The following is a 16,683-nucleotide window of genomic DNA, read 5'->3' on the forward strand; positions in this document are numbered from 1 at the left end:
TGGCAGCCATGTTAGATCTTCATTCACATGACACTACAACATTCTATGGCAGCCATGTTAGATCTTCATTCACATGACACTACAACATTCTATGGCAGCCATGTTAGATCTTCATTCACATGACACTACAACATTCTATGGCAGCCATGTTAGATCTTCATTCACATGACACTACAACATTCTATGGCAGCCATGTTAGATCTTCATTCACATGACACTACAACATTCTATGGCAGCCATGTTAGATCTTCATTCACATGACACTACAACATTCTATGGCAGCCATGTTAGATCTTCATTCACATGACACTACAACATTCTATGGCAGCCATGTTAGATCTTCATTCACATGACACTACAACATTCTATGGCAGCCATGTTAGATCTTCATTCACATGACACTACAACATTCTATGGCAGCCATGTTAGATCTTCATTCACATGACACTACAACATTCTATAACAGCCATGTTGCATCTTCATTCACATGACACTACAACATTCTATGGCAGCCATGTTAGATCTTCATTCACATGACACTACAACATTCTATAACAGCCATGTTAGATCTTCATTCACATGACACTACAACATTCTATGGCAGCCATGTTAGATCTTCATTCACATGACACTACAACATTCTATAACAGCCATGTTAGATCTTCATTCACATGACACTACAACATTCTATGGCAGCCATGTTAGCTCCTTAAAACCTGTCTAGGACTGGGGTGCCCACATTCCACTGAAAAGGCAGCGCGCAAAATTCAAAAAATATTTAGTAGAAATATTTAACTTTCACACATTAACAAGTCCAATACAGCAAATGAAAGATAAACATCTTGTGAATCCAGCCAACATGTCCGATTTTTAAAATGTTTTACAGCGAAAACACCACGTATATTTATGTTAGCTCACCACCAAATACAAAAAAGCACAGCCATTTCTTTCACAGCACAGGTAGCTTGCACAAAACCGACCAAATAGAGATAGAATTTGTCACTAACCAAGAAACAACTTCATCAGATGACAGTCTGATAACATGTTATACAATAAATCTATGTTTTGTTCGAAAAATGTGCATATTTCAGGTATAAATCATAGTTTTACATTGCAGCTACAATCACAAATAGCACCGAAGCAGCTAGAACAATTACAGAGACCAACGTGAAATACCTAAATACTCATCATAAAACATTTATGAAAAATACATAGTGTACAGCAAATGAAAGACAAACATCTTGTGAATCCAGCCAATATTTCAGATTTTTTAAGTGTTTTACAGCGAAAACACAATATAGCATTATATTAGCTTACTACAATAGCCAACCACACAACCGCATTCATTCAACGCATAGGTAGCGATAGCGAAAAAACCAGCAAAAGATATAAATTTATTCACTAACCTTCACAATCTTCATCAGATGACAGTCCTATAACATCATATTACACAATACATATATGGTTTGTTCGAAAATGTGCATATTTAGAGCTGAAATCCGTGGTTATACATTGTGAAAACGTAGCAACTTTTTTCCAGAATCTCCGGATATATTTCTGACACTCACATAATCTGACCAAATAACTCATCATAAACTTTACTAAAAAATACATGATGGATAGCAAATGAAAGATACACTAGTTCTTAATGCAATCGCCGTGTTAGAATTCTAAAAATAACTTTAGTACGACATACAGCTTACGTTATAGCGAGACAGCGCCCAAAATCAGGGCGGAAAATAATACTAAACATTTTCGACAGAAATACGAAATAACATCATAAATGGTTCCTATTTTTGCTGAGCTTCCATCAGAATCTTGTACAAGGGGTCCTTTGTCCAGAACAATCGTTGTTTGGTTTTAGAATGTCCTTTTTTCCTGTCGAATTAGCAACCAAAGCTAGCCAAGTGGCGCGAAGCTGTCCATCTCCACCAAACGCAGAGAACGGAACACGCCAAAACTCCCGATAAACTTTCAATAATCTGATAAAACTATATTGAAAAAACATACTTTACGATGATATTATCACATTTATCAAATAAAATCAAAGCCGGAGATATTAGCCGTCTATAACGAAAGCTTTTCAGAAGGCAATCCAGAGTTCCCTTGCTGAACAAAGGAAATTGGGGTCATGTCATTCCAAGAGCTCTCTTTTGACCTCAGATCAAGCTATACACCCCATTTCACCTCTCACTGCCTGTTGACATCTAGTGGAAGGCGTATGAAGTGCATGTATATCCATAGATTTGAAGCAAATGAATAGGAATGCCCTGGAACAGAGCCTCGATTTCAGATTGTTTACTTCCTGATAGGAAGTTTGCTGCAAAATGAGTTCTGTTTTACTCACAGATATAATTCAAACGGTTTTAGAAACTTGAGAGTGTTTTCTATCCAATAGTAATAATAATATGCATATTGTACGAGCAAGAATTGAGTACGAGGCAGTTTAATTTGGGAACGATTTTTTACAAAGTGAAAACAGCGCCCCCCTATCCCAAAGAAGTGATAATGCCTGAGAAGCCGGTGTTTGGAGGATATATTGAACACGGTTTTAACCAATCAGCATTCAGGATTAGACCCACCCATTGTATAACCTTTAATATAACATGGGAAATATTTAAATAATGCTATGTAACTGAACGTCTAAACATTCTAAATACATTAGCAGGATCCCTTCTAGACATGACCCTAAACATATGTCTCTGTGTGCACTATGTAGGGAATAGGATGCCATTTGGTATGGATCCAATGTTTCACACTGGGCTGGAGGGGGTTGATTGGTACTGAACAAGACACCCACCTCTTTCCCCTCCCATGCATTGTCTGGCAACACAGGATACACAATGCTTAGCCACATGTAATGATGCATTTGTTCTGATGTGTCCTCCTTCTCATCAAGAGCATTGTCCCCTTCAAAGCTGTTTCTGACAACCAGCAGGAAGTCACTCAGCAATCAGCATTGTCATAATTCAGGCTTTGTTGGAAGAGGTTTTTAGCCTGATTTTCTTATGGGTTGAGAAAGGAGAGAGGGGGAAGAGGGAAGAGAGAGAGAGGGAACAGACAGAGGGGGAAGAGAGAGGGAAGAGAGAGGGAAGAGAGAGAAAGGGAAGAGGGAAGAGAGAGAGAGGGAAGAGAGAGGGAGGGAAGAGAGAGAGAGGGAACAGACAGAGGGGGAAGAGAGAGGGAAGAGAGAGGGAGGGAAGAGGGAAGAGAGAGAGAGGGAAGAGAGAGGGAGGGAAGGAAGAGAGAGAGGGAAGAGAGAGGGAAGAGAGAGAAAGGGAAGAGGGAGAGAGAGAGAGAGGGAAGAGAGAGGGAGGGAAGAGAGAGAGGGAAGAGAGAGAGCGGGAAGAGGGAAGAGAGAGAGAGGGAAGAGAGGGAAGAGAGAGGGAAGAGAGAGAAAGGGAAGAGGGAAGAGAGAGAGAGGGAAGAGAGGGAAGAGAGAGGGAAGAGAGAGAAAGGGAAGAGGGAAGAGAGAGAGAGAGAGGGAAGAGAGAGGGAAGAGAGAGAAAGGGAAGAGGGAAGAGAGAGAGAGGGAAGAGAGAGGGAGGGAAGAGAGAGAGAGGGAAGAGAGAGAGAGAGAGGGAAGAGAGAGAGAGAGGGAAGAGAGAGAGAGAGAGAGAGAGAGGGGAAGAGAGAGAGAGGGAAGAGCGAGAGAGAGGGAAGAGAGAGAAAGAACGAAAGAGAGAGAACATTGAGATTAACAATTTCTGTTATGGTGATTTTTCTAAAACTCTAATCTGTCTAAATGGAAATAGAGAAATGACGAAGAGGAGAAACAGAATTTCCATCAAAAAAAAGAAAGAATTTCAGCACAAGAAAAAAGGTTTAGTGAAACGTCTCCATTTTTCTGGTTTTAATTTGGCACATGGCACAATCAGCATGTATGCATCTGGTATACATAAATAAATATTAAATATATTTATACATAAATATACATATAGAGCTCGTACAAAGCCACCTGGAGCAGTCGGTTGTTCAGCTTCATGATGCTATCGATGATGAAGACAGCACGTACACAGAAATGACCTTCATACATGTTGGTGGGGCTTTCAGTTTGATATTAACAGTAGAACTAGTTACCTAGTGTAGTTACCTCTCTGTACTGCTTAACAGTAGTACTAGTTACCTGGTGTAGTTACCTCTCTGAACTGCTTAACAGTAGTACTAGTTACCTGGTGTAGTTACCTCTCTGAACTGCTTAACAGTAGAACTAGTTACCTGGTGTAGTTACCTCTCTGCACTGCTTAACAGTAGTACTAGTTACCTGGTGTAGTTACCTCTCTGAACTGCTTAACAGTAGTACTAGTTACCTGGTGTAGTTACCTCTCTGAACTGCTTAACAGTAGAACTAGTTACCTGGTGTAGTTACCTCTCTGAACTGCTTAACAGTAGAACTAGTTACCTGGTGTAGTTACCTCTCTGAACTGCTTAACAGTAGTACTAGTTACCTGGTGTAGTTACCTCTCTGAACTGCTTAACAGTAGAACTAGTTACCTGGTGTAGTTACCTCTCTGAACTGCTTAACAGTAGAACTAGTTACCTGGTGTAGTTACCTCTCTGAACTGCTTAACAGTAGAACTAGTTACCTGGTGTAGTTACCTCTCTGAACTGCTTAACAGTAGAACTAGTTACCTGGTGTAGTTACCTCTCTGAACTGCTTAACAGTAGAACTAGTTACCTGGTGTAGTTACCTCTCTGAACTGCTTAACAGTAGAACTAGTTACCTGGTGTAGTTACCTCTCTGAACTGCTTAACAGTAGTACTAGTTACCTGGTGTAGTTACCTCTCTGTACTGCTTAACAGTAGTACTAGTTACCTGGTGTAGTTACCTCTCTGAACTGCTTAACAGTAGTACTAGTTACCTGGTGTAGTTACCTCTCTGAACTGCTTAACAGTAGAACTAGTTACCTGGTGTAGTTACCTCTCTGAACTGCTTAACAGTAGTACTAGTTACCTGGTGTAGTTACCTCTCTGAACTGCTTAACAGTAGTACTAGTTACCTGGTGTAGTTACCTCTCTGTACTGCTTAACAGTAGTACTAGTTACCTGGTGTAGTTACCTCTCTGAACTGCTTAACAGTAGTACTAGTTACCTGGTGTAGTTACATCTCTGAACTGCTTAACAGTAGAACTAGTTACCTGGTGTAGTTACCTCTCTGAACTGCTTAACAGTAGTACTAGTTACCTGGTGTAGTTACCTCTCTGAACTGCTTAACAGTAGTACTAGTTACCTGGTGTAGTTACCTCTCTGTACTGCTTAACAGTAGTACTAGTTACCTGGTGTAGTTACCTCTCTGAACTGCTTAACAGTAGAACTAGTTACCTGGTGTAGTTACCTCTCTGAACTGCTTAACAGTAGTACTAGTTACCTGGTGTAGTTACCTCTCTGAACTGCTTAACAGTAGTACTAGTTACCTGGTGTAGTTACCTCTCTGAACTGCTTAACAGTAGAACTAGTTACCTGGTGTAGTTACCTCTCTGAACTGCTTAACAGTAGAACTAGTTACCTGGTGTAGTTACCTCTCTGAACTGCTTAACAGTAGTACTAGTTACCTGGTGTAGTTACCTCTCTGAACTGCTTAACAGTAGAACTAGTTACCTGGTGTAGTTACCTCTCTGAACTGCTTAACAGTAGAACTAGTTACCTGGTGTAGTTACCTCTCTGAACTGCTTAACAGTAGAACTAGTTACCTGGTGTAGTTACCTCTCTGAACTGCTTAACAGTAGAACTAGTTACCTGGTGTAGTTACCTCTCTGAACTGCTTAACAGTAGAACTAGTTACCTGGTGTAGTTACCTCTCTGAACTGCTTAACAGTAGTACTAGTTACCTGGTGTAGTTACCTCTCTGAACTGCTTAACAGTAGAACTAGTTACCTGGTGTAGTTACCTCTCTGAACTGCTTAACAGTAGAACTAGTTACCTGGTGTAGTTACCTCTCTGAACTGCTTAACAGTAGAACTAGTTACCTGGTGTAGTTACCTCTCTGAACTGCTTAACAGTAGAACTAGTTACCTGGTGTAGTTACCTCTCTGAACTGCTTAACAGTAGAACTAGTTACCTGGTGTAGTTACCTCTCTGAACTGCTTAACAGTAGAACTAGTTACCTGGTGTAGTTACCTCTCTGAACTGCTTAACAGTAGAACTAGTTACCTGGTGTAGTTACCTCTCTGAACTGCTTAACAGTAGAACTAGTTACCTGGTGTAGTTACCTCTCTGAACTGCTTAACAGTAGTAACTAGTTACCTGGTGTAGTTACCTCTCTGAACTGCTTAACAGTAGAACTAGTTACCTGGTGTAGTTACCTCTCTGAACTGCTTAACAGTAGAACTAGTTACCTGGTGTAGTTACCTCTCTGACTAGTTACCTGGTGTAGTTACCTCTCTGAACTGCTTAACAGTAGAACTAGTTACCTGGTGTAGTTACCTCTCTGAACTGCTTAACAGTAGAACTAGTTACCTGGTGTAGTTACCTCTCTGAACTGCTTAACAGTAGTACTAGTTACCTGGTGTAGTTACCTCTCTGAACTGCTTAACAGTAGAACTAGTTACCTGGTGTAGTTACCTCTCTGAACTGCTTAACAGTAGAACTAGTTACCTGGTGTAGTTACCTCTCTGAACTGCTTAACAGTAGAACTAGTTACCTGGTGTAGTTACCTCTCTGCACTGCTTAACAGTAGTACTAGTTACCTGGTGTAGTTACCTCTCTGAACTGCTTAACAGTAGAACTAGTTACCTGGTGTAGTTACCTCTCTGAACTGCTTAACAGTAGTACTAGTTACCTGGTGTAGTTACCTCTCTGCACTGCTTAACAGTAGAACTAGTTACCTGGTGTAGTTACCTCTCTGAACTGCTTAACAGTAGTACTAGTTACCTGGTCTAGTTACCTCTCTGCACTGCTTAACAGTAGAACTAGTTACCTGGTGTAGTTACCTCTCTGAACTGCTTAACAGTAGTACTAGTTACCTAGTGTAGTTACCTCTCTGCACTGCTTAACAGTAGAACTAGTTACCTAGTGTAGTTACCTCTCTGCACTGCTTAACAGTAGTTTACTAGTAGAGTAGTTACATGGGAGGGATATGTCTGTGTAAAAGCCCTATACGTATGTGTATGTATGCCCATATTTATATATATATACAGTATATTCAAAGAAACACAAGAGCACTGATGAAGTTTATTCAGACAGGTCACTGTCTGCTTTTCAAGAGATTCTCTCCCTCTCTTATAAACTCAATGGAATCCAGTCAGTTAGTTCAGTTGAATCTTTAGCTATTTTTTTATATATCTTACACGTAAAATAATAGATTTATTTTTGTCAACTTTAAGCAAAATTAGACATATATTTTTTTATAAAATAACAAAAGTGCTATTTCGCAGTGAAGACGTACACCCAGAGACGCAGCTGCAGCGTAAACACTGGTGACAGAGAACCGAATGAATAAGATGAGAAAGAACTCCCACCCTCCACCCCCTCCTATCCTGCCGCCACATACAACGCCCTACAAACACAAGAAACAGTTGTGTAAGCCCACACACACGCGTGTGCACGGATACGCTGGTGCGCAAACATACACGCTTGCACACACATGTGCAAACATATGCACACACGCAAGTACACACGCACACACAACCATGTTTATATGCACATCGACACACAGGTGCGCTGAGCAGTGTGTGTGCGTGTGGGTGTGTGTGTAAAAGTGCACACTTCGTGGAGAAAGATAAGATCAGATCGCTTAACAGATTTAAATTGGTTGCAAAATATGGACTTTTTTTCTTCTTTTCTTAACAAAACAATCACAGTAACATAGTTGTTATCTCTGTGGTGTCATCTGGTATGGTAGAGTCTATTCCAGACAAATCCTTTCTATGGGAGATAAAAAAAGATACCACCATCTGTGTGGCTGTAGTCGTTGTGTGGGTACGCAACAGAGAAGATAGCTGCACCAAGATGCTTTTTAATTCTCTGCATCTTCAACACTGCAGTAGAGTTGATACTCTTGGTACCAGTTCAGTTCAGTTCATGATTCAGTCACTTGTGTCTTTTGAGTCAAAATATGACACGCTCCACATGGAATAGTCTCTGGGAACAATAGAAATGAAGAAGGATTAAAAACAAATCGAAACAAGACAAGCTTTTGTAAGGCATTGAAACAAAACAAAATAAGCGACTCAAACATAATGCTGATTTCCTGGTAGAGGCCTTTGTTTGAAGTCTGTTCTGTCTTCCTCAGGAGAGACAAAGATGTGAAAGACAAAAGCACTTTTCTCTTGGTGTTATGAATTCAAGAAGAATGTGTTGATAATTTCCCCTGTCAGTCTGCTTAAAAAGGCTTTTAAAATTATTATTAGAAAACAAAACACAGCAGAACGGGCCCCTCCTCAGTCCCATCCCATCAAGGCAGGGAGGACTAGCAATTTGATTTTGGCAGCTCTGCACAACTTGACATCCACACAGAAAGCAGTGAGCTCTCCTCTCCTCTCAGACACTCTCCGTCCTCTTCTTGGTAGTAAAAGTCTAGTTAAATCTCTTGACTTTTTAATCCCACTCACTTATTCCTGCCCCCCCCCCCAAACCCTTTCCCTGTGATATTTATAAAAACAGAATCCTCTTCTCCTCCATCACCCTCTCCTCTCCTCCACCATCCCTCTCCTCCGTAAAGCTATACCCGGGTGGTGGAGTGGGAGTGGGGCAGGCCGGTGGAGTTGAACCCGGCTGTGAAAGTGTTGTAAGGGTGCAGGTTGGGCATCCCCACAAGAGAGTTTGGGATCATGGTGATGGTATTGGGGGTCATCAGAGGGATGTCATCCGGTGACCTCCGCAGGGTCAGAGTGTAGTCGGGAAGCGAGGCCAGACGCAGCCCCTCGTCATTCCCCGGGTTCCCCACCCCCATCGCCTCACACTCGTGGTGCGTCTGGTTGATCTGCAGAGACATGATCTCCTCCTCGTTGGGACGCTGGTGGTGGCTGATGTCGTTGGACGTAGCCTGGCCGTGGCGGGTCTGTGGGCTGGGTTGACCGCGGCGACCTGCCGAAGCCTCCCTCCGTTTATCCTTCCGGTAGTAAAGCGCTGCGAAGGCTAGAACGTTGAGGAAGAGCAGCGAGGCTCCCACGGCGATGGTGACGCTGAGCTCCGTAGAGTAGTCCCTGGGGTTCTCTATGACCAACGGGCCGGTCTCCTCGTCTCCGTTCCACGCCTCATTATCCTCGTTGTTGTAGGCCGGGGACATGGGGGGCCGCTTGGTGTTGAAGGGCCACGTCTTCTTAGTGGACAGGGAATTCTGGGTCGTCTCGGACGGGGGGACCTTCAAATCAAATCAAACATATTATAATGTATATCTTGTCCAGAGCGACTTCTTACAGTCAGTGTATTCAACTAAGTTAGGTAACACAACCATATCACCACATATCAAATTAAACTTAAATGGAAAGTGTATTTACAAATCACACCACACTTTCCAGTAAACCAATCAAATGAAAGAGAGGTGTGAGTTAAAGAGATGTAGCGGTACCTTGGTGGTGGTAGAGGTGTAGTGGAACATGTCGTGGAGGTTATACAGGTGTGAGTTAAAGAGATGTAGCGGTACCTTGGTGGTGGTAGAGGTGTAGTGGAACATGTCGTGGAGGTTATACAGGTGTGAGTTAAAGAGATGTAGCGGTACCTTGGTGGTGGTAGAGGTGTAGTGGAACATGTCGTGGAGGTTATACAGGTGTGAGTTAAAGAGATGTAGCGGTACCTTGGTGGTGGTAGAGGTGTAGTGGAACATGTCGTGGAGGTTATACAGGTGTGAGTTAAAGAGATGTAGCGGTACCTTGGTGGTGGTAGAGGTGTAGTGGAACATGTCGTGGAGGTTATACAGGTGTGAGTTAAAGAGATGTAGCGGTACCTTGGTGGTGGTAGAGGTGTAGTGGAACATGTCGTGGAGGTTATACAGGTGTGAGTTAAAGAGATGTAGCGGTACCTTGGTGGTGGTAGAGGTGTAGTGGAACATGTCGTGGAGGTTATACAGGTGTGAGTTAAAGAGATGTAGCGGTACCTTGGTGGTGGTAGAGGTGTAGTGGAACATGTCGTGGAGGTTATACAGGTGTGAGTTAAAGAGATGTAGCGGTACCTTGGTGGTGGTAGAGGTGTAGTGGAACATGTCGTGGAGGTTATACAGGTGTGAGTTAAAGAGATGTAGCGGTACCTTGGTGGTGGTAGAGGTGTAGTGGAACATGTCGTGGAGGTTATACAGGTGTGAGTTAAAGAGATGTAGCGGTACCTTGGTGGTGGTAGAGGTGTAGTGGAACATGTCGTGGAGGTTATACAGGTGTGAGTTAAAGAGATGTAGCGGTACCTTGGTGGTGGTAGAGGTGTAGTGGAACATGTCGTGGAGGTTATACAGGTGTGAGTTAAAGAGATGTAGCGGTACCTTGGTGGTGGTAGAGGTGTAGTGGAACATGTCGTGGAGGTTATACAGGTGTGAGTTAAAGAGATGTAGCGGTACCTTGGTGGTGGTAGAGGTGTAGTGGAACATGTCGTGGAGGTTATACAGGTGTGAGTTAAAGAGATGTAGCGGTACCTTGGTGGTGGTAGAGGTGTAGTGGAACATGTCGTGGAGGTTATACAGGTGTGAGTTAAAGAGATGTAGCGGTACCTTGGTGGTGGTAGAGGTGTAGTGGAACATGTCGTGGAGGTTATACAGGTGTGAGTTAAAGAGATGTAGCGGTACCTTGGTGGTGGTAGAGGTGTAGTGGAACATGTCGTGGAGGTTATACAGGTGTGAGTTAAAGAGATGTAGCGGTACCTTGGTGGTGGTAGAGGTGTAGTGGAACATGTCGTGGAGGTTATACAGGTGTGAGTTAAAGAGATGTAGCGGTACCTTGGTGGTGGTAGAGGTGTAGTGGAACATGTCGTGGAGGTTATACAGGTGTGAGTTAAAGAGATGTAGCGGTACCTTGGTGGTGGTAGAGGTGTAGTGGAACATGTCGTGGAGGTTATACAGGTGTGGCACCAGGTGTTTCCAGAAGGCCACCTTGGTGGCTCGGTAGTGGTCCCTGACGCGGGGCTTCAGGCCGATATGGAGGTACAGCTGATCCTGGGGGTTGTACTTAGACCAGGCTACCTCCTCGAAGCGGTTAGCCTTGGTGTGGATGAACTTAGTGTCCTGAGGAACAGGCTTGTTGGGGTCCCTGAGGAGAGAGAGAAAGAGAGAGTTAGTATCTGGTCTCTGTATGTACCCTGTAGAAGATTGTCTGTCACTTGTATTATTGACGTTTTGATACAGCCATTTTTACCCCGAGGATGAAGATGTTGACTAGCAAGAGAATAATCCACAATTTGTACACACTGTGTGTCTAAATACATTACAAATCTGCCTTTTAGCCCTCTCACTCTCAGGACAACAATGAGTGGCATCCTTGTCTGTCTGTTACTCTCCCAGCTTCCCCACTGTTCCTCTTAACTCAGGTCTGGTGTACCCCATCCCATCAACAACCTTAAAAACCAGGACGTCTTCTCATCGCCGGAAGCTTTTCAAGTAAACAGATAGCCTACTGCAGGGCTAGGAAACCCTGTTCCTGGAGTGCCACAGTTGACAGGTAGCTCACAAGGGAATGGACTAGATCAGGGCTAGGAAACCCTGTTCCTGGAGTGCCACAGTTGACAGGTAGCTCACAAGGGAATGGACTAGATCAGGGCTAGGAAACCCTGTTCCTGGAGTGCCACAGTTGACAGGTAGCTCACAAGGGAATGGACTAGATCAGGGATAGGAAACCCTGTTCCGGGAGTGCCACAGTTGACAGGTAGCTCACAAGGGAATGGACTAGATCAGGGCTAGGAAACTCTGTTCCGGGAGTGCCACAGGTACTGCAGGATTTTGTCCCAACTAGGCACCACAGCTGACCGACTGAACTAATGGATCAGTTCAGTGATTTCCTAAATTCAACACACCTGGTCTTCTTCCTGGTTGGTTGAATCAAAAACATGACGTGGCTGTGACCCTTCAGGACCAGGGTTACCTACCCCTGGCCTGCTGTATGAGTACGTCAACATGCTTTAACAGAGCTTCAGTAGGCATGGCGTTGTGTTTGGTAACCCAACAGCAGATCTGCCCTCTCTGGTAATTACTTAGACAAGCATTAACATCCAGTGTCCCTCATGTCAAATTGACCTTATTAATCAACACTAAAGCGAGTGGTGCCGGGGGCCGGGAAACCGCGACAGAGAGAGTATGCAGTACTGCTACTGACCTGAAGAGGTCAGTGTTTCTCTTTTGAGAGGAGTGGAGGCTGGCTGACTGGCTGACTGATTGGCTCGCTCACTGTCTGTTAGCTAACCCCAGATGAGTACCAATTTCAATTACAGAAGACTATTAATTTATTGTGTGTATTAACATATGGCATTCCCCACAATCCCAGTTGTCCTTGTTGTCTGCTGGCTGTAGAATGTCGGGAGGGAGAAGCAGTTAGGACACTCTGTGAAGGGTTCATTATGAGCTATCAAATCAGCTAGCTTCTAGCTGCAGTAGAGGGACATGGGGACAAATAAACACTCAACTGCAACCTTGAGAGTGCAGAGAGTGCAATTCATAGAACTCTCTCTCTCTCTATCTGTGTGTGTGTGTGTGTGTGTGTGTGTGTGTGTGTGTGTGTGTGTGTGTGTGTGTGTGTGTGTGTGTGTGTGTGTGTGTGTGTGTGTGTGTGTGTGTGTGTGTGTGTGTGTGTGTGTGTGTGTGTGTGTGTGTGTGTGTTCATATAGTGGAAAACCAAACCAAATAAACAACTTTAGGGGTGTATGAGAACCTAAGGAACTAAGAGACGTGTAATATCCCTGGATGTGGATCTGAAGTCGGTGTACAGTACTTCATAGTATTGTAATATCCCTGGCTGTGGATCTGAAGTCGGTGTACAGTACTTCATAGTATTGTAATATCCCTGGATGTGGATCTGAAGTCAATGTACAGTACTTCATAGTATTGTAATATCCCTGGCTGTGGATCTGAAGTCGGTGTACAGTACTTCATAGTATTGTAATATCCCTGGATGTGGATCTGAAGTCGGTGTACAGTACTTCATAGTATTGTAATATCCCTGGATGTGGATCTGAAGTCGGTGTACAGTACTTCATAGTATTGTAATATCCCTGGATGTGGATCTGAAGTCGGTGTACAGTACTTCATAGTATTGTAATATCCCTGGATGTGGATCTGAAGTCGGTGTACAGTACTTCATAGTATTGTAATATCCCTGGATGTGGATCTGAAGTCGGTGTACAGTACTTCATAGTATTGTAATATCCCTGGATGTGGATCTGAAGTCGGTGTACAGTACTTCATAGTATTGTAATATCCCTGGATGTGGATCTGAAGTCAATGTACAGTACTTCATAGTATTGTAATATCCCTGGATGTGGATCTGAAGTCGGTGTACAGTACTTCATAGTATTGTAATATCCCTGGATGTGGATCTGAAGTCGGTGTACAGTACTTCATAGTATTGTAATATCCCTGGTTGTGGATCTGAAGTCGGTGTACAGTACTTCATAGTATTGTAATATCCATGGATGTGGATCTGAAGTCGGTGTACAGTACTTCATAGTATTGTAATATCCCTGGCTGCGGATCTGAAGTCAATGTACAGTACTTCATAGTATTGTAATATCCCTGGATGCGGATCTGAAGTCAGTCGCCTCCAGGACTCCAACTTAGTTTGGGATTTGGGGATTTTGTTATATTGTTCTTCCGGCACTATGTGGCGGTTGGCGGTTGAAAAAGCTACAAGCACAAAGACCCACAGAATTAAAGCCACAGCAGAATAATTCACACTCTCTATCTCTCCTCCTTACCCCCCTTTATTTTTCTGCTGTCAGTTTTCCTTTTTCAGGTCAGTGCTTCTGGGAGGACGAGGGAGGAAGAGAGCGAGCGAGAGAGGCAAATTGAGATGGCTGGAGCCAAATCCCCTGGTGTAGCCTGGTGTCAGCAAAGCAGCCCTAAATAACCTATTTCATTAGGTGAGTAATGATCCCTGATGGATATTGACAGGCTGACTATGATGACTTTGTAGCTGAATATCAGTAATTAGGTTTCAGAGCAGCGACTGGCTGGGCAGTGGAGGTAAGGTCATATTGATCTCCCCAGTCAGAGTGGAGGCTACATGACAGAGAACTGAACAGAACAGGATGTCAATGGAGAATAGCCTGACATCTCTCCCCCTTTCTTTCTCTCTCTGTTAATTTTCTCTCTCTCTCTCTCTCTCTCTCTCTCTCTCTCTCTCTCTCTCTCTCTCTCTCTCTCTCTCTCTCTCTCTCTCTCTCTCTCTCTCTCTCTCTCTCTCTCTCTCTCTCTCTCTCTCTAGCTCTGTTTATTCTCTCTCTCTCGCTGTTTATTCTCTCTCTCTCTCTCTCTTTCTCTGTTCATTCTCTCTCCCTCTCTCTCTCTCCCTCTCTCTGTTTATCTCTCTCTCTCTCCCTCTCTCTGTTTATCTCTCTGTTTATCTCTCTCTCTCTCTCTCTCTCTCTCTCTCTCTCTCTCTCTCTCTCTCTCTCTCTCTCTCTCTCTCTCTCTCTCTCTCTCTGTTTATTCTCTCTCTCTCCCTCTTTTTCTCCCTCCATCTCCTCAGTAGTCTATGCATTCTCCCAGCAGCTCAGAGAGTAGAACAGACTAGAAGCAATCAGAGAGACCAGGCCAATGTTACTTAATGGGAATTCCTTGCATCTCCATAACACCGCAAATGGCCCCCTCCTGTGTCCCAAATGGCACCCTACACCCTATGGGCCCTTGCCAAAAGTAGTGCACTAGCTATATAGGGAAAAGGGTGCCATTCTGGATGGAACCCCTCTCCCCTTACCTCATAAGGATCAATCTACCAAATTGCAACGGCACAAACTATATAAAAGGTACCTAGGCCCTCTGTTCAATTCCCGAGAGATCTCTCAAATCCATGCACACATTAGGGAACTAAAGGGCTTGGGAGCTGACTAGTTCTAAATGCTTTATGCTGGCTGGCTGACTGGCTGGCTGGCTGATTGGCTGGCTGGCTGGCTGACTGGCTGGCTGGCTGATTGGCTGGCTGGCTGACTGGCTGGCTGACTGGCTGACTGGCTGACTGGCTGACTGAATGGCTGGCTGGCTGACTGACTGACTGGCTGGCTGGCTGACTGGCTGACTGGCTGGGGCTCGGGCTCAGTGCAAGTGAAGATTAATAATTTAGGAAACACAAAGAAATCAATGTGGCATCTTTAGTTAATTTGATTTGCGGCATTAGAGAACAACTCCCTGCGTTATCTGATTACACACACACACACACACACACACACACACACACACACACACACACACACACACACACACACACACACACACACACACACACACACACACACACACACACTCGGGTAATTGTTGGTTGCAGTGTCGATGGTAAACACACACACACACACACACACACACTCGGGTAATTGTTGTGTTGCAGTGTCGATGGTAAACACACACACGCACGCTCACACACAATTGATACCCAAACACAGTGCGGATGGTAAGCAGGCTGTGTTGCTCTGTAATGATGGGCCTGCTGCTGTCTGAACTGTGGGGAGCTCAGGGTCTCAACCGTTCCTCTGGTTGTGGTGCTTGGTTTAGACCAATGATAAATATATACATTGGATGACTGACAGGGGGCGCTGTGTTGAAGACACCGTACCACGATCTTGGCACTCCCTCACCATTGTAAAACATATTTTAGAAGCTAAAGAAATGCATTTATTAACGTCCACAATAATGTTTTTGCAACGTTTGTTTTATTAAAGACACCTTAATGCATCCCTTTAAATCATATTATGTGAGCTAAACATAAAAAAAAACAAAAAAACATGAAACATTTTTCGTAAAAGTATAATTTTTTAGAGAGTACTAATGCTGTGTGTGTGTGTGTGTGTGTGTGTGTGTGTGTGTGTGTGTGTGTGTGTGTGTGTGTGTGTGTGTGTGTGTGTGTGTGTGTGTGTGTGGCTCGGTTCAGAGAGAGAAAGCAGAGGACAGCAGGATTATTACGTCATAAAATCAGTCATTTGAAGAGTCTTTCAGCCTAGTGGGCCACTAAGGTCTGTCTGTATACATTCTCTCTGTCTGTGTATATATATTCTCTGTGTGTGTGTATATATATTCTCTGTGTGTGTGTGTATATACATTCTCTCTGTCTGTGTATATATATTCTCTGTGTGTGTGTGTGTGATGTTTTCATATGTTCAGTGGACTAAGACCTCATCTATAAACCATAAACTCCTTCCTCTCCTCTCCAGTTCCTCTCATTACTACCCCCTAACCCTAATGACCTTGTGTGTGTAAAAGGTTGAGTGTGCTCTGTGTAGATATACTGTAAACGCTGCAGAAAATCTGAGAGGAGGCATGCACACAGAGTGAGGACGTAACATATTACATATTCCCCTATTCCTATACTAACCATCCTCCCATCTAATCCTATACTAACCATCCTCCCATCTATTCCTATACTAACCATCCTCCCATCTATTCCTATACTAACCATCCTCCCATCTATTCCCCTATTCCTATACTAACCATCCTCCCATCTATTCCCCTATTCCTATACTAACCATCCTCCCATCTATTCCCCTATTCCTATACTAACCATCCTCCCATCTATTCCTATACTAACCATCCTCCCATCTATTCCCCTATTCCTATACTAACCATCCTCC

The 16,683-nt window shown here is 43.6% G+C and overlaps 1 protein-coding gene across 4 annotated transcripts in view; it reads right to left on the reverse strand.

Moving 5' to 3' along the window:
* Positions 1-7,156: 7,156 nt before the first annotated feature.
* LOC139574753 (neuroligin-3-like) overlaps positions 7,157-16,683 on the reverse strand; it is a 451,466-nt gene continuing 441,939 nt past the window's right edge. For all 4 annotated transcript variants that reach the window (XM_071399620.1, XM_071399618.1, XM_071399617.1 and 1 more), the window contains 2 exons: positions 10,934-11,168; positions 7,157-9,301 (listed from right to left, as the gene is read on the reverse strand). In XM_071399620.1, the coding sequence (XP_071255721.1) occupies positions 8,660-9,301; positions 10,934-11,168 (877 nt within the window). In that variant the 3' untranslated portion in view covers positions 7,157-8,659. The remainder of the gene's footprint in view (positions 9,302-10,933; positions 11,169-16,683) is intronic.

This window comes from Salvelinus alpinus, chromosome 4 (assembly GCF_045679555.1).
Source record: "Salvelinus alpinus chromosome 4, SLU_Salpinus.1, whole genome shotgun sequence".
Classification (NCBI taxonomy): domain Eukaryota; kingdom Metazoa; phylum Chordata; class Actinopteri; order Salmoniformes; family Salmonidae; genus Salvelinus; species Salvelinus alpinus.